Genomic DNA, 20,222 nt, shown 5'->3' on the forward strand with positions numbered 1-20,222 from the left:
CACCCTTGTAATCTTTTCGCTACCCTTTCCACAAGGTAGCGGAATTGAAGCTTCTTCTTTCGGCTAGAGAAAACAAGCAGCCCCAGATACATTTCATGTCCTTGCACAACAGGGATAGTTAACTGTAACGTCCCGAAAATTTTAAGGTCCACACGAATCACATGCATACAAATTATTAAATTCCTTGTGTATATCAATTAATTTTTTATTGCATAAAATAATTATGTGTTTAAAATATACTTTTCTACATTGTTGCATAAAAATGTGTTTTTAAAAAATATTCGAGTTGCGATCGAGGAACGGAGACCGAGGGCTGAAAAAAATATAAAATATTTTTATTAAATAATTGTTTTTAATTACTTAAAATATGAGTGATGCTTTTTCTTATTTTTGAAAATATGTGGTTTTGAGGTGATTTTATACGCCGGGACGTAAATTTTATCGGTGTTGTATTTTCAACAAAAATACGAACGTTTTGACAACCCGGCTAATAATTTCACAAACTTATTTAAAAATAATTATTTTTAATGTTTTAATTAAGCACTAATGTGTCTAATTACCATGGTTAATGGACCTAAACTTGATTAAGGTGTAATTAACTATATATTATGCAATAAACCTACCCCAATTCATTATTATTTAGCCCCACACCCCAATAATTGACAAACTCTCCCCCACCAGCAATCACATGGCACACACAAGGAGAATAAGGAGAAGTTTCAAAAAATTGCAAGGGAAAGCATCAAGTTTGCTAGAGTTTTTCAAGTCTTCGTTCCTCGTCGTCGTTAGTCGATCCGTCAACGTTATTTCGTGCGTACAATATACAAAGACACGCTATATTTCTTTCCTTCAAACATCTATCACACCATAATATTTAATTAAACATGTTTTGAAAGAAAACAAGGCACACAACTTGAAGATTTTCGTACATGCATATGATATGATTTTTAACCCTTGTGTTTTGATTTAAAAACATGATCATTGTGTTGTTAAAGGGTCTTTCACGTATTAGGATGTTAAGGGATGGTTTTACACGAGATTTAGGGTCCTAATAACACACACAAAAAAGCTGCATTATGATAAAAAAACAAGCTGGTACCATCTTTCTGTTATGGGGGAGTTGGGCTCGGTTTTATAAGATTGGTGGCTGGTCTTGGGTTCGGCTGGGACCAGAGCTTGGCTAGGGTCTGTGAAAGGTCAAGGGAAGAGTCCTAGCCATGCTAGGACTCGAGGCAAGAGGCTGGGGAGGAGTCCTAGCCCGAGAGTAATCAAGAAGGGGGCGCAGGTTGCAGCAGCTGGTGCAGGGTTGGTTGGCTCGGCCAGGGGCTTTGAGCTGGGCTAGGTTAGGTCCTTAGGGTCCTAAGAAGGTGCACAAGGGGCTGGTTTAGGGTCTGGGTTGGTGGGCTAGGTCCTAGCAACATAAACGAGAGTCCTTATCCAGATGGGGTTCCTCGGCTGCTGCTTGCACCTGTTGGTGTAGCCTTACCGGACTGAAATGGACCAAGAAGGACTGAAGAAAAGTTCTCAAAAGTATTAATAAGTCTCAAAACTGATGAATTAGAGATTGACAAACAATATAACTGAAGCCCAGAACTAAAAAATATTATTCGCAAAACTGACATAGCAAAATTGAAATGATCAAACATAATTGATAGTAGAATGTTCAAACTGAAATAACATTAGTTAGAACTTATATAGACCAGCTAAACTGATAAGTCGACCAGTTTGACTTCTGATCAGTTAGTCACATCATCAGTTACAATTTCAATATCAGCAGACAAACTGACACTTCGTACTAAAGCAGAACAAACGAAGCATAACAATGTGATACATCGTACCTCTGTCAGAAAAATGATGTCTACATGGACTAAAAGACGACTCAACAGATATCATTAATTAATGCATTCAATGTGACTGTTGGAATCGAAGACTATAAATAGCTGTGAAGTTCGATTGCGAATAAGAGAGTGAAAAAATCAATAGTTAGTAATTAACAACAAGAACAATCAGTACTTCAGTTAGTTGCTATTTATTTTCAAGTTCATATTCAGTTTGCAAATCGCAATCTCAAACTCACAACTCATCGATATATTTGTATCATTCAGGCTACTCATTTGAGCTATTCAGTTTTCAACTGATAAGTGTAAGAAAAGCTAAAAGTTTCGGTTTGGCATTTCTTAAGTCCAAAACTGAAGTGGGTTATTACATTCATTGTAATTAATCAAAGTCTTTTAGTGAATATCTATCCTTTATATAGAAGGGGTGATATATGATTATTTGAAGTCTCTAAACATCCATAAAATCCTCGTGTGCATTATTCTTGTTCATTCAGTTTTCATAGTAAAATAACCAAAATATTCAAATCTATCTTTCAGTTTAATTTTGCATTATTTTAGTTAACTGATTGATATAGATATATAAGATTTCAGGATAAGTTCCTCAACAAACTGATTCATATTCGAAAAATATTTCTAAAAGCTAAAGTGTTTATTCAACCCCACCCTTCAAAACACTTTACTCATATTAACCGATCCTGACATAAAGAATCTTTGTGGGATTAGGATTGTGAATCTTAATAGGAGAAGGATTCCTGATGTGATTTGGAGTCGAGCTCTGTAAATATTTCATTGAGGGTCATATAAAATAAGACTATTTTTGCACACAATTTTTCTCTCTCACCTTTCCCACACACAATTTTCGGCTACTTGGGTTTGTTCACAAGAAAAATTCATGGCCACTTTCAGGAAATCATCATCCCCAGATCTCTAAAACTGCGGCAATTCAATCTCAATAAAAATTTTGTTTAAGATCTCTAGTGCGATCTAAATGAGGAATCCAATCCCCGATCGTTGACTTGATTAAGAGATCAAAAGAGGGAGATCTGTTCGATTGGTATACAAGAATGACCAACTCTGCTAATTTCGGACTGATTTGATGTCCAAAGTTATAAACGCAAAGGTAATAATTATAAATACCCTATGGATGTTTACATTCATATGATGCGCACGGAAAGTTTCGAACGACGCTCGACGAAAGTTTCAAACGTCGAAACCCAAAATTTTAAACTTTCGCTACGTGTTTGGTACGAAAAAATGGTACTCCAACATGAGAAACAAGAAGTTCATGTACAATTTTATTTTATTCACTGCAAACACTAACATTATGCAAATTCTCTTTGATTAGTTTAGTACTTTCTTGGAAAACTTAATGCAATATATATCATTTGAGTTAAGATCGTTCCTTGTCGAATAAGAGAAATTATGACATGATTTCAAGCCTAATATTTTTTTACTTAGAATTTTTGTCCCATAAGACTAAATATCTTCAACATTAGATTAGTCTCTATATAAAAAAAATGGTTTAATTTTTTGCAACCACTATTAGAAAAGATTGATATAGAAAGAAATTACCCTAACCAAAATGAAATTCTAACTGGGTAGACATCTTTTAAGTAATGTATGATAATGAAATAAGTAGAAGATTGAATATCGATAAAAAAATATTAAGAATCATCTATATGCAAATTCATCAAACCGGGATAAGATAATAAAAACATGTAATCTTAGTGAAAAATCCAATAAAATTCACACGATTAACAAAGAATATGAGCTCTAAAAGCGACAGATGATAAGACAGAAGGGCAAGAGGAAGATTTTGTGTGTCGAGAAGCGAAGAAGACGGAGGGGTGTATTGTAGAATTCCTGCGATGTGAACAGAAAAGTTGAAGGCTCTGCAGAGGGATTAGGGGAGATGGAGATGGAGGCTTGTCATTTGTTAGGTTAAAATTTGTCAAAAATGTGTGGAGGCTATGATGGAGATTTGTGAAAATTTATAGGGATATTTTGAAGAAATAAATTGTTAAATAATATTTTTAAAAAAAATTAAGATCATCCAAATTTTTTAAAAAAAAATTGCTTATAATCTTTTTGGAAAAAATATTCCAAACACATTTTAAGAGCTTATAAGTTGTTTTGGAAACTTCGGCCAAACAGACAGTTTAACCTATTTTAAAAAAATTCGAAAATTTTTTAGGAGTTGCTCATAAAGATGCCCCCGGGTCACAATTAACTACGACCCATCTCGGAACTGTAACCGGGTCAACGGTCTGGTTAATCGTTGACCGGCTTCGACAGGTTATCGGAACAGATACATGTATAGAGGGGCCGATTACGATTCATGTTATAGGAGACCGTGAACCAATGGTTAACTGTGAACTGCCGGTTCACGGTTTAGAAGCTAAAATATAAATTTTTTTGGATAAAAGATTCGAAAATGAAACGGATCGAGAAACCACCGCCCAATGGTGCTCACCATTGTCAACGTTTCTCAGCATCTTAACCAGTAAGTTGTATGCTTCTTTGGTAATAATTTATAAAAAAATATTATATACATATTTTTAAAATAAAAACAAATCATTGAGTTGTCAAAAAGTATAAATTTAAGAATTCATAATTCAATTCAGACTTTATCGATTCAAACTTCATTGAATTCGGACATTGTAACTGTAAGGTCCAAAATTAAGAAGACGTAATCCAACTGCATGCGAATCTAGGAAATATGAAAAATGGCTAATTAATTGATTTTAATTTCTAATTGATTATGTGACATACATGCTTATATGTTAAATATGATTTTATTATCATCATGCATAAAACTGTATTTTAAGGATTATCCAAGTTGCGATCGAGGAACGGAGACCGATGGCTGAAAGCGTAAAATGTTTTTATTAAATAATTATTTTAATTATTTAAAATAAGGTTGATGGTTTTCCATATTTTTGAAAATAAGGGGTTTTGAGGTGAATTTATACGCTGTGGCGTAATTTTTATCGGTGTTGGATTTTTAACAAAAATATGAACGTTTTGACAACCCAACTATTAACTTCACAAACTTTATTAAACAAAATAATTCTAATTAAGCACTAATGGGCCCAATTGGTATGCTTAATGGGCCTAAGATTAATTAAGAAAATAATTAACTATTTAATATATTAATCTCACCCCAAACCCACACAAAAGTCACGCCACTTTTTGATTATTGCACACCACCAAAACTCTTCAATATCCACGGCACACACACAAATAATTTGGAGGAAAATCGTGAGTTGCAAAAATAGTTTCAAGCCTAGGTTCTTGCCCCGTTCTTCGCAATCGTCGACGAATAATCGTGCGTTAAATACGTAAAGGCACGCCATAATTCTTCCTTTTCTCGTCTTTCACACCATAGTAAATATTTAAAATCGTTTTGCATGAATAAACAAGAAGCACTTGATTATATTTTGTTTTTCATGCATATGTGATGTTAAAACATGATTTATGATTCAAATAACTTGTATATTATTTGATTAAGGGGCTGCCATGATGTAAGTTAAGATCAAGAGTGGTTCACACCTGCTTTAGAGTCAAACACTCACGCCTAAGCCACCTCAAAGACGAAGGAATTAAGCTTGCCGGAATCGGTTTGTTGTCAAGGGGTTTAAGGGTTCGGGTTCATGAATAAGGGGGACGGCTGGCCTTGGCTTTGGTTAAGGGCTGGCTAGGGGCTTGGTTGAGTCTAGGGTAGAGTCCTAGCCAAGCTAGGACTCGGGTTTGAGGGCTGGGAGGAGTCCTGATACACAAGGACTCATACCCGAGATTCTGCACAGAATCGTGCAAGGGCGCGCGGCTTGCTGGAGAGTGAGTGCTTGGTCCAGGGCTCAGGGGCTGGGCTAGGGCGAGTCCTTAGGGTCCTAGGTAGGTGTACTAGAGGGTGGTTCGAGTGCTGGAGCGCCGGCTAGGTTGAAAATTCCACAAACTAGAGTCCACACTGATCGCACCTCTCTGCCACTGCATGGTTCTAGTTAGGGGGTCATGTTTTTGGGTTTTGGTGTGGTTTCTAAGTGATCTAAGGGTTCAGTATGGTACTGTAGTGTGTTTGTCAGGTTTTGGATCAACATGGTTTGGGGGTGACTCGAGAAAATCAAAAGATGGCTCGGGGTCGAAGTTTATGTGTCATAATAGGGTTTCTAAACTAAAATAAATTGAGAAACGGCTGACGGGGGTCGAGTCATGGTTCATAAGGGATAAAATAATATAAAAAGATTAAATTCTGAATTTAGGAATTTTATATTAAAGTTTGGGATTTTTCGTGATTAAAACACTGTCAAAACAATTAATTAAAGATAAATGAAAAAGTTTAATACTTAAGCTAAATAAAATTATTGGAAAATTAATTTAGGCTTAAATAATTATTTGGGACATGTTAGAGTCAATGAATTCATGAAAAAGTCCAAACCGAGGAATTTTACATCTAGGGGTAAAACGGTCTTTTTACACTTAAAAATTAGTAAATATCATGGCAGTGCTCTAAATGCTGTTTTTATGCTAATATGGTTATTTTTAAAAGTTTATGAAATTTTCATGATTGAATTTTGATTTTTAAATGCCTATGGGATTTTTATGGTTTAAGAAAGAAATTTAAAAGACTTGTTGCATGCTTGGTTTCAAAAACAAAATTATATGCTATGCATGATTTTTATAAAGTGATGAGAATGTAAACGTTGAAGGAAGTGAAGTAATTGTGACTAATTCGATAATGTTGGAGATATCGTGAGGGTGACGGTCCAGTGGGAGCGCGACGATCGTATTTCCATTATTACGAATATGAGGATGTGAGGTAACGGTATAAGGTAACAGTAAGAATGAGAATATCGTGAGGGGAAAAGGCCCCAGAGGGAGCCCATTTATAGGAAAAGACCCAAGAGAGAACCCCGACGATCGTATTTCTATTCGAAAGAAGATAGGCCAGGGCCCAATTGACCGGTGAGAGTGTTGCTGGTGTCCCCCGTCGCCCAGTACTGCGGTTTCATGTAGATGGATTCATCAAATTTTTGAGGTTTGAGGAAAGTCACAATTAACGATCTGAATTCAACAAAGGAAAGGAAAAAGGAAAATGTTTATTATCATGTTAAAGGTTTTTATGTCATGTTGAGGAAAAAGGAAAGGTTAAAGTTTATGTTTGCATGTCATGAAAATGTTATTTTTACGTAAAAGTATTTTCACTGTTGCATGTGGTTTTATACGTATTACTTGTTATAAAGATTATGGTGTGTTGAGTCTTTAGACTCACTAGGTGTGATTAATGCAGGTAATGATGATGTTAATATTACTGGGGGCCTTGATGGTTGATTTTGCTGGACTGTCTGTGCACACAACCCGAGGACCAGCGCTTCTACTTTTTCCGCATTTAAGATTTATGATGGATGATTTACGTTAAAGATTTTAAGACTATTTATTTATGTTTTTGAGAGATTTTTGAGAGGTTTAGTATGAGCTATATTTTTCAAAGTTATTGTTTTTAGGTTTGGTGAAACATGCGACGATTTAATTTTATGACTCTTTCACTTGATTTTAAAAATGCTAGTTGGTGGGTGTTTTATTTTAAAGGTGTAAAATATAAAAATATTTTCATGAGGTAAATGTATAGGGCCGAAAATTGAGTGTAAAAAAAAAATTTCTAGTACTTTTAAAGCAATAAAAAAGGCAGACGTTTCAATTGCTATCAGAGCCGACCTCTCCTAGTATGGTGTGGTTCGGGGACGAACAAAGCGGAATCTGGTGGGCATGTGAGGCCCGGGGCTGAGGAGTGATCGCCGGTGCCATGAAGTTGCACGGACAATGAGCGGCACCTGGCATGCTTATAGGCGAAGGGAACATGAATGAACCGATCTTACACCGGAAGGAGGGGGATTCTGAAACTGTTCAATGTAATGGACCGTACAGCTGAAGAGGGCTTAAAAGATTTCATATGTACTACTCATACTAATAAGATGCATCTTCTTTTCAGTAGCTCATCACATAAGAACTTCAAAGTTAAGCGTGCTTGACTTGGGGTAATTCTGGGATGGGTGACCTCCTGCGAAGTTTCTTAAGGTGCGTGTGAGTGAGGACATAAGCACGCTGGAAAGACTCGTATTGGTACAGTGAGGACAGTCATCGAATCTGAGATGTTATAGTTAGTATCAGAGCAAAGGTCTTGTAAAGGGTTGTGCCACCATCAACGCCGGGAAGATCAGTCGTCAAGCCTCAAGTTGTAAGTTTTACATGCTTTATGTGATTTAATATGATTTTACCTGCATGACAATATGAATGTTATGTTTACGCTACATGTTTATTAGCTTTTTGAGTATTTATGCTTTGCATGCTTAAATTGCTAAAATGAGTTAGGATATGTCACATGATTAGAGAACTTAGATTTAAATGCATGTTGGATACGTTAGAATTTGGAAAACGTTCAGATAAAATGCCTCCTAGACGTGCTCCCGTTATTGAAAACCGAGCAGAAAACAGTGTGAATCATCAAGGAAATACACCTCCACCACCACTACCAGGGGATGATGCTACTCGCGCTTTATAGGGGATGACTCGTCTTTTAGAGCAGCAGATACAGCAGCAGCAATTACAGCAGATGCAACAGGCACCCAGGCCACAGCATGACGTTTATGATCAGTTCCGGAGGCTAGGGCCGAAGGAGTTTTCTGGCACCACCGATCCCTTTGCTGCTGAGAGTTGGATCTGTTCACTTGAGTTACACTTTCGTTATCTGGATATGGGGGATGCAGATCAAGTGAGGTGTTGTAGCACCCTTACCCGAGCCACTACTAAACAGACTAATAAGCATGCAACATTAAATCTTAATAAAAACAATTAAGCAGCGGAAACCAAATAGCTTAATCATCTTACAACCCAAACAAACATAGAACAAACAACAGCAGTCTTAAACATTAATACAACCATATCGAAAACATAATTTTGAACGAGAAAACGATAAACCACGCAAAACCTCCACCGGATCACTACCGAAAACCCAACTGCTCTAGCCACTGCCCTGGTCGTCCGAACCGTCCAACCTAAGACCTGCCCCGTGGAATGGGGTTCCCAAGATGAAAACAAGGACGTGAGCGACAATCGCCCAATACGAGAATGTACGAGTATACAAACTGATATGATGCATGCGAAATGCAGTATGCTCGGATATCAAAGATCAAGTCAAGAATCTCATGCTCAGTCTAGAGGCGCCTGAGTGTGTAGTCTCTGATCTGACCTAGGCATGTTTTGGCTCTCACACTCATCATCAAGACGTGGACCTAAAATGTCCAGGTCATCAGAGCCCGCGGGTCCCATCGGACACTGTTGCTCTCGATGCCCCATCGTCCACAATACAGAATAGGGATGAGCGGCCCTAACAAACGAGGTATATCTCAAAAGATATCAGGCTCAACATGATATGTCATGCATAATATGCCAAAGAAGTAAAACATGTGTAATGCAACACATAAATATGCAGCATATAAGTGTGTATACAACGCTTGGATATATAAGTCAGTACATCACGTACCTCACTAAAACAATCTGACAGAAAGCTCTTAACCTAGACAATACCAACAATATGAAATCACTATCAAACAAGATTCCAAATTACCAAACATGCTATAAAGTTCTTCCTAAAGGCTTTAGGATTATACCTGCATCCGTCGTCACCCCGCTAATGATGTCTCGATCTCAGTTCACCGACCCCCCCTCGAGTCGACACTAGCTCCGAAACTTCCCGACAACAAAGTACCCTAAAAACTGGCTAGAAAACCTAAGGTATAAGGCAAGAACTCTCTCTCTGAAGGATGCGGTGTAGGAAACAAAAGAATTCAGCTTCCACTTATAGGCTGTGTAGAGGCCTAAAAATCCTTACTTGAAAATTTGCGGAAAATTTAATTTTTTTTTTCTTTTAGAATAAATGGAGTGCCGATAAAATATTTAACGTTCAAAACAGCAGCGGAAGAAATTATTACTTGCCAAAATAACAAGTTAAAGTATTCAATAACTAATAAAATATTTGAGCATCAAAATGGCAAGTGCTGAAACTGAGGTCCTCGGGTGCCACTACTGCCGACTCGAGCTAGCTCACTGGTCCCCGCCCTCGATCCCGACATCATCAGTACCTACAACAATCAAGTCTAGTGAGTCTAAAGACTCAACATGCATATATCGTAAATAACGAGTAAATATAGTAAAATTGCATGGGAGTAAAATTTCATGTCATGAGGCATATCGTAAAATGTCGTGTCATGATTAATTATAATACGTGCATAGCTGAACTGAAAATCATAGTGAAACTGTTTGCTCCTTGGAGCCCTGTACTGAAATAGCATATAATAATTTTCTGTGAGATTATGGTCTACGCAAGTGGTCCCTGAACTGAACTGAACTGAGCTGACCGATACTGGTGACCGGACCGATACTGGGGATCGGATTTACGTCTGATCAGACTACTGCCACAGTACTGGGTGAAACAACTGAACTGACCGGTAACTGATGACCGGGCCGATACTGGGGACCGGACTTAAGCATGATAGTAAAGTGACCACAAGCAATATCGCATAAATCTCAAAATGAATATTTTTGCACGTAATATAATTAAATAACTGAATTAAATATCCTGTACCCATTTTACTGCTTGGATTGGATCGCTCCCAGGCTCACTGCAACCTAAATATTCCATGAAAATATGCAATAGATTTATGAGACCAAACTATACAATAACCTTAAAAATTGTGACAAATACGCCTACCGACTTCGTATTAAATCATGACTCCGAGCCAACCCGAACCAACACCGAACCATCATGTAGTCATGATTAAAATACGTCTAAAATGATCAAATAATGCTCCTAAAATAGTGAGGGTCGAAATCTAGGTGAATGGAGTCCAAAACATGAAACGCTTTTTCGAGAGTCAATTTGGCACATCGCACCGTAAATTCTCGTACGACCTCAAAAATTATCCGAATCACGAACGGTCAAAAACATGACCTTCCTAACTTGATGAGGCACTGTCCAGTCCAAGGCCATGGGCTAAAAGCCAACCAAGAACCCGGAACACGCCTCTGAACCGCGACGTCGCTTGCTGTTAAAAAAAATACAGCAGCAGCGTCTTGATTCCTTGCGTCATTTGCAAGCCTTTTGGCCATTGGGGCTTGAACCACCGACCAGAGCCTCTCAACAACATCCCAAGGAATGATTTGAACCATGGCTAAGGGCCCTAGGCCAGCCACAATCCAAACCACACCATGAACAACCGAAACTTCCCCACCGAGAGCCATTTCTGCGCGTGGGCTATTGTGATTCATTTGTTGTCTCGTGTCATTCCAGTGGCCATTTGATTGACCATGGCACGATCTAGACATCTAGGGGCATGATATGAACCNACTAGGGAAGTGTTCTAACCATGGCTATAGGCCCCTAGGGCAGCCATGATCAAAAACCTTTCCCTTTGGCAGCAAACTGAATTTTCGAAACTCATATGGACACACATGGGGAGTTGCTGTCAATTTCGGATTCTATCATGCATGGGGCTTGTTTGAATGGACCAACATGGTCTTAATGCATCTTAATACATGTCTAAATGTCGCCTAGTGAGCCTGGAGTCGAACCATCCACCTGAAACAACAAAACAAGAGAAACCGTGAAGCTTGAAATGGAGGGGCCGAAATCTGCATGTTTATTTTTCTGAAAATTCTTGATGTGTTTCGGTTTTTACATGAAAGGATGATCATGAAACATAAAAATAATGATAGTATGACTTGATTGAAGAGTCAAGGAAAAATATATGCATGCCTGGTTTCGTTTGAAAGAAAAACGAAAAGAACGAGACGATCCGGCGCGGAGGAGGTGGAGCGCTTTCTTTTCTACCTTTCTTCTTACTCGATTTTTCTCTCCTATCTCCCACTGAATTCTCACGTTTTTTACACTCTGAAATACTCTCTAATTCGGTGATGGGGGAGGGGAAAGTGGTGGTTGGGAGAGTGAGGGAAGTGGGTGCAAAATATAGGGAACAAATCAAGACCAAGTCTCCCCCTTTTGAAATTTGAATTTTGGTTGAAAACACATAATTGTTGGGGTGTTTTGTTGGAGGCTAGGTGGCCGATTTCCTCATGAAATCTAGACTAGGATAATGCTTAATAGTTAATTAATTAAGGTTGCTAAATAAATAAAAAGGTTAGCATGCTAAAATAATAAAGAATGGGTCAAAGATGATGAGTTGGCAAGGCATTGCTTAATCATCTAGGGACCGAAATTTGGTAATTAAATGGAGGGGAATTGTTGCTTATTTACTAAATTTCTAACCCTTAAGAGCCTTACATATCCTTTAAATAATTTAGTGAACTAACCACTTAATTATGGAACTTAAATGAATTTATTTTCTACTCACCTCAAGTTGTATAAATAATTCCTTAAACCTTCATTTAACTTAAATTAACTTACTTGCTAGCTAAAATAAATTCTGAAAATGTTTTCTGAATCTTAAATTTTATCTCTAAACTCCAACTCCAGTCCGGCCTCATTGAAATAACTGAAATGATAAAAAATCAAACTGCTGCATGAAATAATTAACTTAAGGAAAAATCATTTAAATACTCATGAAATAAAATCATTTAAAATACTAGAATTATGCATAGCTTATACGTAGTCTAAGTTACGGGTTCTACAGGCTGCATCCAGACTAGTTCGGAAATCCGGATCAATCTTATCTGCCACGTGTCAGAATCTCATTCATCTGGTTGGATTTCTCGAGATAACGTAATCGGAAGTAGGTCGGGTTATCCATTTAAAATTCGGTGGATCCAACAGATTAATCTCAAATTATCAATTCGTTAATAATACTTAATTAAACACTCTTTAATTATCTCTTAATTAATACTTCATTCAAAATAAGAATTCGGGTCATTACATCCTCCTTTCCTTAAAAAGATTTCGTTCTCGAAATCAGAACTGAAGTACAAAACAACTGAATAAAATACAACTCATGATTACAAAGATACAACTCAAAACAAATGTGGATACTCTGAGCGCAGACGACTCTCTAACTCCCAAGTCGCCTCTGCAGTACCTCGGCGTTGCCATTGCACTAGAACAAGTGGAATGGTCTTGTTTCTGAGCTTTTTCTCTTTCCTACCCAGGATTAAAAGAGGCTGCTCGACATAAGTCAAGTCTTCTTCAAGTTGAACATCTGTCAGACTAAGAACATGCGATTCATCTGCTACATACCGTCGTAGAAAAGATACATGAAAGATATTATGAATGCTGGACAGATACGGTGGCAAAGCCAATCGATATGCCAAATTTCCAACACATTCCAAGATCTCAAAAGGTCCGATGAATCTTGGGGCTAATTTTTCCTTGATTCCAAATCTTATCAACCTGCGAAATGGTGAAACTTTAAGGAAAACTTTTTCCCCTGACTGAACCTGTAGCGGTCTACGCTTGGTATTCGCGTAACTTGATTGACGATCTTGTGCAGCTTTACTTCTCTTCTTAATCAATTCCACTACGTCAATCGCTTGTTGCACTAATTCAGGTCCTTGCACTTGTCGTTCTCCTACTTCGTCCCAAAACAATGGAGTACGACAACGTCTACCATATAATGCTTCGAATGGAGCCATACCAATGCTGCTGTGGTAGCTATTGTTATATGCAAACTCCACAAGCGGCAGATGATCATGCCATGCTGGTCCAAAATCCAAAGCACAAGCACGCAACATGTCCTCGAGTGTCTGAATATTCCTCTCAGACTGACCATCGGTCTCTGGATGATAGACAGTACTCAAGCTCAATGTCGTTCCCAACGCTTTTTGAAAACTTCCCCAGAACCTTGAGGTAAAGCGTGGATCTCTGTCACTGACTATACTTGTTGGTACACCATGATATTTAAGAATCTCTTGGATGTATAGTCTTGCCATGCGATCGAAACTATATTCCCGACTATACGGGATGAAATGTGCTGACTTAGTCAGTCGGTCCACAACAACCCAAATTGCATCACAATTCTTAGAAGACAACGACAAGTGGGTGACAAAATCCATTGTCACATGCTCCCACTTCTACTCAGGGATAGGAAGATTATGAAGTAATCCTCCTGGTCGTCGATGCTCAGCTTTCATTGCTGACAAACCAAACACTTGGTTACAAACTGGTAAACACTTTTCTTCATACCTTTCCACCAAAACCTGGTCTTCAAATCCTTATACATTTCATGCTTCTAGGGTGGATACTCAACTTACTCCTATGGGCTTGAGATAAAATCTCGTCTCTTAATTCAGAATCTTCCGGAACTACGATTCTTCCCGACAGACAAAAGGTTCTATCTGTTTGGAACGCAAAGCCAGATGTGTTGTCTCCGTTAGCTAACCTTGCTAACTTTTTCACTTTTGGGTCAGAAAACTGAGCTTCTCTGATTTTGGCATACAACTTCGGTTCAGATAAAATGCTCGTTACTCGAATGTGTTCCCTTCTTTTCTTATGACGGACGTGAAATCCCCGAGAACAAAAATCTTGGATTACACTTGATATGAACCTTGTCTGAAGTGCAGATAATCTCACCTTGCGACTAAGAGCATCAGCTATAAGATTCGCTGATCCTAGATGATACTTGATTTCGCAATCATAATCCTTTAACAAATCCATTCATCTGCTTTGGCGCATATTCAACTCTGCTTGAGTGAAGATATACTTCAAACTCTTGTGATCTGTAAAAATCTCAAATCTCTCTCGCCAGATCTTCAAAGCAAACACAATCGCTGCTTATTCCAGATCATGAACTGGATAATTCTCTTCATGCTTCTTCAACTGTCTGGATGCATATGCAATCACATGACCATTCTGAGTTAAAACACACCCAAGTCCTTGAAGTGATGCATCAGTGTACACAATGTACCCTCCTGATCCAGATGGAAGAGCTAAAAATGGGGTAGTTGTCAAACGTTGACGCAATTCATTGAAACTATTTTCACAATCATGTGTCCATTCAAACTGCACATTCTTACACGTCAGCTGTGTCAATGGTTTGGCAATCTGAGAAAATCCTGAGATGAATCTCCCGTAATAACCTGCCAAACCTAGAAAACTTCTTATCTCTTGAGCTGATTCCGGTCTTGCCCAACTCAACACTGCTTCGATCTTGCTAGGATCCGCTGATATCCCATCTTTGGATATAACATGTCCTAAGAAGACAACTCTGTCGATCCAAAACTCGCACTTGTTCAACTTAGCATACAGTTGGTGATTCCCTAAGGTTAGTAACACAATCCTTAAATGTTGTGCATGCTCTTCAAGGCTACGAGAGTACACCAATATGTCATCAATAAAGACAATGACAAACTTGTCAAGATACTCAGGGAATACTCGGTTCATCAAATCCATAAATACTGCTGGAGCATTCGTCAAACCAAACAGCATCACTAGAAACTCGTAATGCCCATACCTTGTTCGAAATGCAGTATTGGGGATATCACGTTGATGAACTCGACGTTGATGATACCCAGACCGTAAATCGATCTTCGAGCACACTGAATTTCCTTGCAGTTGATCAAACAAGTCATCAATCCGTGGAAACGGATATTTATTCTTGACTGTTACTCGGTTCAAATGTCTATAATCTATGCAAAGCCGCATAGACCCATCCTTCTTTTTAACGAACAACACTGGTGCTCCCCAAGGAGACACACTGGGTCTAATGTACCCCTTGTCAAGAAGATCTTGTAACTGTTGCTTCAACTCTTTCATCTCCGTTGGTGCCAATCTATAAGGCGCTCTGGAGATAGGTGCGGTTCCTGGTACCAACTCTATTTCTGCTTCCACTTCCCTCTCCGGAGGAAATCCAGCAATCTCATCGGGGAAGACATCAGGAAATTCATCGACAACTGGAATGTTCTTCACGTCGATCACATCCTTCGATACGTCAACAACATAAATGAGGTATCCTTCTCCTCTTTTCGCTAAAGCCCATTGTGCCTTTACAGCAGACACTACTGGCATTGGAGGTCGAGCTCCCTCACCGAAGAAAAACCAATTCTCGTCTCCTTCTGCACGAAACTGAACGAGACGTTGATAACAATCTATCGTCGCTCTGTACTTAGTCAATAGGTCGTTTCCCATAATACAATCGAAATCTTCCATAGCCAATATCATCAAATTGGCAGACAAGTATTTCCCCTAAAACTCTAACAAACAGTCTACTACAAGTCGCTTAGCTAAAACCTCTTGTCTCATCGGTGTAGACACTGACATCAAAACATCTAATGACAAGTAGGGTAGTTTATTCTTCTTAACAAACATTGATGCTATGAATGAATGTGATGCCCCAGTGTCAATTAATACATATGCAGGAATACCACATAAAAGAAAATTACCTGCAATGACTCTCTCGTTTTGCTCCTCAGCCTGTTTTTGGTTTAGGGCAAACACTTGTCCTTGAACTCGTGGACGTTGCTGAGATCCTTGTGATATTCCACCACGACGAGAACCTTGAGCAGGAAAACCTTTCTGTTGCATAGTGGCCTCAGACTGTTTTCCACTGTAAGACCCTGTCATAGAACCTCCGCCTACACTCTGATTCTCCAAATTAGGGCAATCCCTCTTCATGTGACCAAAACCACCACAGTTGAAACAAGCACCTGTTACTTTTCGACAATTTTCCGTCTGGTGATTTCCTCCGCAGTGGCCACATTGCAGCTTTTTCCTACCAAAGCTGTGCACCCCTCCAGAACCTGAAGAAGAAGAAGATGCAGACTTCTTGAAAGACTGACCCCTCGGTCCCAACGAACTAGAACTTTTGCTAGCTTGCATAGCCTTCCTCCTAGCAATACTGATCTCTGCTTGACGACAACGATTCACTAATCTTTCGTACGAAATAGGATCATCACAGACTGAAACCCGATAAAAAATCTCCTGGTTCAAACCATTCAAAAAGTGAGAATATTTTGCTGCAGAATTCTCACTGATGTGAGGAGCGTACAGCAACAGATCCGTAAAACGCTTTTGGTAATCATCAATGCTCAAATCTCCTTGCTTAATGGTCAACAGTTCCATCTCCTTCGCCTGACGAAGAGCTGGCGGAAAGTGATGATTGATGAAGGCCTGACGGAAATGTTCCCAACGAATCCGCCCATGCTGCTGAACTAGGATGGCAGAAATAGGTTTCCACCATTTCCGAGCTTTTACTTGGATCATGAAATCAGCTACCTCCATCTTCTCATCCTCGTCATAGTGCAGCACTCGAAAGCACTGCTCCATGATATCGACCCAAGCTTCAGTAACATCAGTATTCTCATCTCCAGTCAGCGGTGGAGGTCCAATCTTCATGAAATCCATAATGTTGACACGGTTCCTACGTCTCCTTTCATCATGATCTCGATGACGCCTTCCGCCAAGATCTCGACGACGATGTTCTCGGTCAGCCTCATCGTCGCCATAACGACCATGTCCCACACTTCCGTGACTGCTTCCGTCTCCTGACATCTGGAAGGAAACCAAAATCAACCTCTAAATCCTCAAAACAGAATTACTAATGTCCCAAAAATCTTCGCATGCTCTGATACCACCAAATGTAGTACCCTTACCCGAGCCACTACTAAAAGACTAATAAACATGCAACATTAAATCTTAATAATAACAATTAAATAGCGGAAACCAAATAGCTTAATCATCTTACAACCCAAACAAAAATAGAACAAACAACAGCAGTCTTAAACATTAATACAACCATATCGAAAACATAATTTTGAATGAGAAAACGATAAACCACACAAAACCTCCACCGGAGCACCACCGTAAACCCAACTGCTCTAGCCACTGCCCTGGTCGTCCGAACTGTCCAACCTAAGACCTGCCTCGTGGAATGGGGTGCCCAAGATGAAAACAAGGACGTGAGCGACAATCGCCCAATACGAGAATGTACGAGTATACAAACTGATATGATGCATGCGAAATGCAATATGCTCGGATATCAAAGATCAAGTCAAGCATCTCATGCTCAGTCTCGCAGCGCCTGCGTGTGTAGTCTCTGATCTGCCCTAGGCATGTTTTGGATCCAACACTCATCATCAAGACGTGGACGTACAATGTCCAGGTCATCAGAGCCCGCGGGTCCCATCGGACAATGTAGCTCTCGATGCCCCACCGTCCACAATACAGAATAGGGATGAGCGGCCCAAACAAACGAGGTATATCTCAAAAGATATCGGGCTCAACATGATATGTCATGCATAATATGCCAAAGCAGTAAAACATGTATAATGAAACACATAAATATGCAGCATATAAGTGTGTATACTATGCTTGGATATCTAAGTCAGTACATCACGTACCTCACTAAAACAATCTGACAGAAAGCGCTTAACCTAGACAATACCAACAATATGAAATCACAATCAAACCAGATTCTGAATTACCAAACATGCTATAAAGTTCTTCCTAAAGGCTTTAGGATTATATCTGCGTCAGTCGTCAGCCCGCTGATGATGTCTCGATCTCAGTTCACCGACCTCCCCTCGAGTCAAAACTAGCTCCGAAACTTCCCGACAACAAAGTACCCTAAAAACTGGCTAGAAAACATAAGGTATAAGGTAAGAACTCTCTCTCTGAAGGATGCGGTGTAGGAAACAAAAGAATTCGGCTTCCATTTATAGGCTGCATCCGGACTAGTTCGGAAATCCGAATCAATCTTATCTGCCACGTGTCAGAATCTCATTCATCTGGTTGGATTTCTCGAGATAACGTAATCGGAAGTAGATCGGGTTATCTATTTAAAATTCGATCGATCCAACAGATTAATTCCAAATTATCAATTCGTTAATAATACTTAATTAACAATTCTTTAATTATCTCTTAATTAATACTTCATTCAAAATAAGAATTCGGGTCATTACAGGTGTACTACTTATCTATTTAGGGATGACGCTTCTTTATGGTGGGAAGGAGTCGGGCACAGTGTTAATCTTGCTACTATCACTTGGGCTCAATTTAAGACAATGTTCTACGAGAAATATTTTACTGCTGATGTGAGAAGCCGTTTAAAGAGGGAATTTATGACTCTCCGTTAGGGAGACGCTACTGTTGCTGAATTTGTGAAGAAGTTCGATAGGGGTTGTAACTTTGTACCCCTTATTTCCAGGGATGCCGAAGAAAAGCTTAGATACTTCATGGATGGTCTACCGCCTACTATACGGAATAATGTTATGATGATGCGTCCTTTGGATTATGCTACTGCAGTTACTTATGCATACTAGTCTGAGCAATCCTTGAAGGACATCGAGTTTGAGTTACAGCGCAAGAGGCAACAGTATCAGAACAATAGTCAACCAAATAAAAAGCCTTATACAGGACCTCCTAGACCTCAGGGGCCTCAAAAGCCCCAAGGTCAAGTCAAGAAACAAGCACCACAAAAGACACAGAATCCTGGAGCACCAAAGCCTGCTGAAAGGCAACCATGCAAGGAGTGCAAAAGTCTACATCTTGGCAAATGCGAATGGGGATCCTTTAAATGTTTCTACTGCAAAGAGGCTGGAAACAAAGCTATTGATTGCCCAAATAGGAAAGCAGCTACTACGGCACGAGCTTACGTTATGAATGCCGAAGAAGCTGAGGAAGAGGCAGACACTACACTCATCACGGGTAACTTAGTCATTTAACATTTTTATATTGCTTATTATTGCATGAAATGTTAAATTGGTTATTAGAATTGATTTGGGAACAAGATTTAACCTAGTAGAATTTAAATTGCATGCTCTACCTAGTTGGATTTAAGTTATGATTTTAGGAACCATGGAAAATGATATTAATTTTGTGGCTTATTTTATGTAAAGGATGACTTAATTCCAAATAAAAAGTTGAGGGCCAAAATTTAGAGAAAATCATAACTAAAAGAATTGTAGGGTTTTGAATTTTTAAGGGTTAAAGAAACAATTTTCAAAAATTTGGGGGCTAAAATGTAATTTTCAATAATTAGGAGACCAAAATGTAATTAACCAAAAGATAAGGGGCTTTAATGCAATTACCGAATTCTTAAGGACCATGATTGTGATTTTCAAAATCTTAAAAGACTAAAAAGAAAAAGCTCGAAAATATAAGGGCCTTAATGCAAATATCTGAAATTTTGGGGACTAAAATGTAAATTTCAAAAAATTGAAGGGCTAATGTAATTTTTCAAGAAATGCTTAAGTTTCAACACGAAAAGATTTAAAAGACATTTTTCGTCGCAGGGAGGATCATCATTCTAGGTGTGGCTACCTATGAACTGCTAGATTCGGGAGCTACACATTCTTTTATATCTGAAACCTTCATCAAAAGACTGAATATTACTCCTCAAGATATGGGTTTGGGTTTCAAAGTTTCTATTCCATCCGGTGATCAAACGC

At 38.8% G+C, this 20,222-nt stretch overlaps 1 protein-coding gene across 2 annotated transcripts; it reads right to left on the bottom strand.

Moving 5' to 3' along the window:
- Positions 1 to 8,747: 8,747 nt before the first annotated feature.
- Positions 8,748 to 17,340, bottom strand: LOC140979417 (uncharacterized). Of its 2 annotated transcripts, XR_012175738.1 has the most exons (3): positions 9,503 to 9,622; positions 9,376 to 9,408; positions 8,748 to 8,894 (listed from the first exon to the last, which is right to left on the bottom strand). XR_012175738.1 is itself a non-coding variant. In XM_073444803.1 (2 exons), exons 1-2 carry the CDS (start codon positions 17,323 to 17,325, stop codon positions 8,854 to 8,856), a joined length of 1,149 nt encoding a protein of 382 aa, XP_073300904.1. In that variant the 5' UTR covers positions 17,326 to 17,340; the 3' UTR covers positions 8,748 to 8,853. The 2 variants fall into 2 exon arrangements, 1 of the variants encoding a protein (XP_073300904.1); XM_073444803.1 differs by lacking the exons at positions 9,376 to 9,408; positions 9,503 to 9,622 and adding an exon at positions 16,218 to 17,340.
- Positions 17,341 to 20,222: the final 2,882 nt, after the last annotated feature.

Source organism: Primulina huaijiensis, chromosome 6 (genome assembly GCF_012295235.1).
Source record: "Primulina huaijiensis isolate GDHJ02 chromosome 6, ASM1229523v2, whole genome shotgun sequence".
In the NCBI taxonomy this organism is placed as follows: Eukaryota; Viridiplantae; Streptophyta; class Magnoliopsida; order Lamiales; family Gesneriaceae; genus Primulina; species Primulina huaijiensis.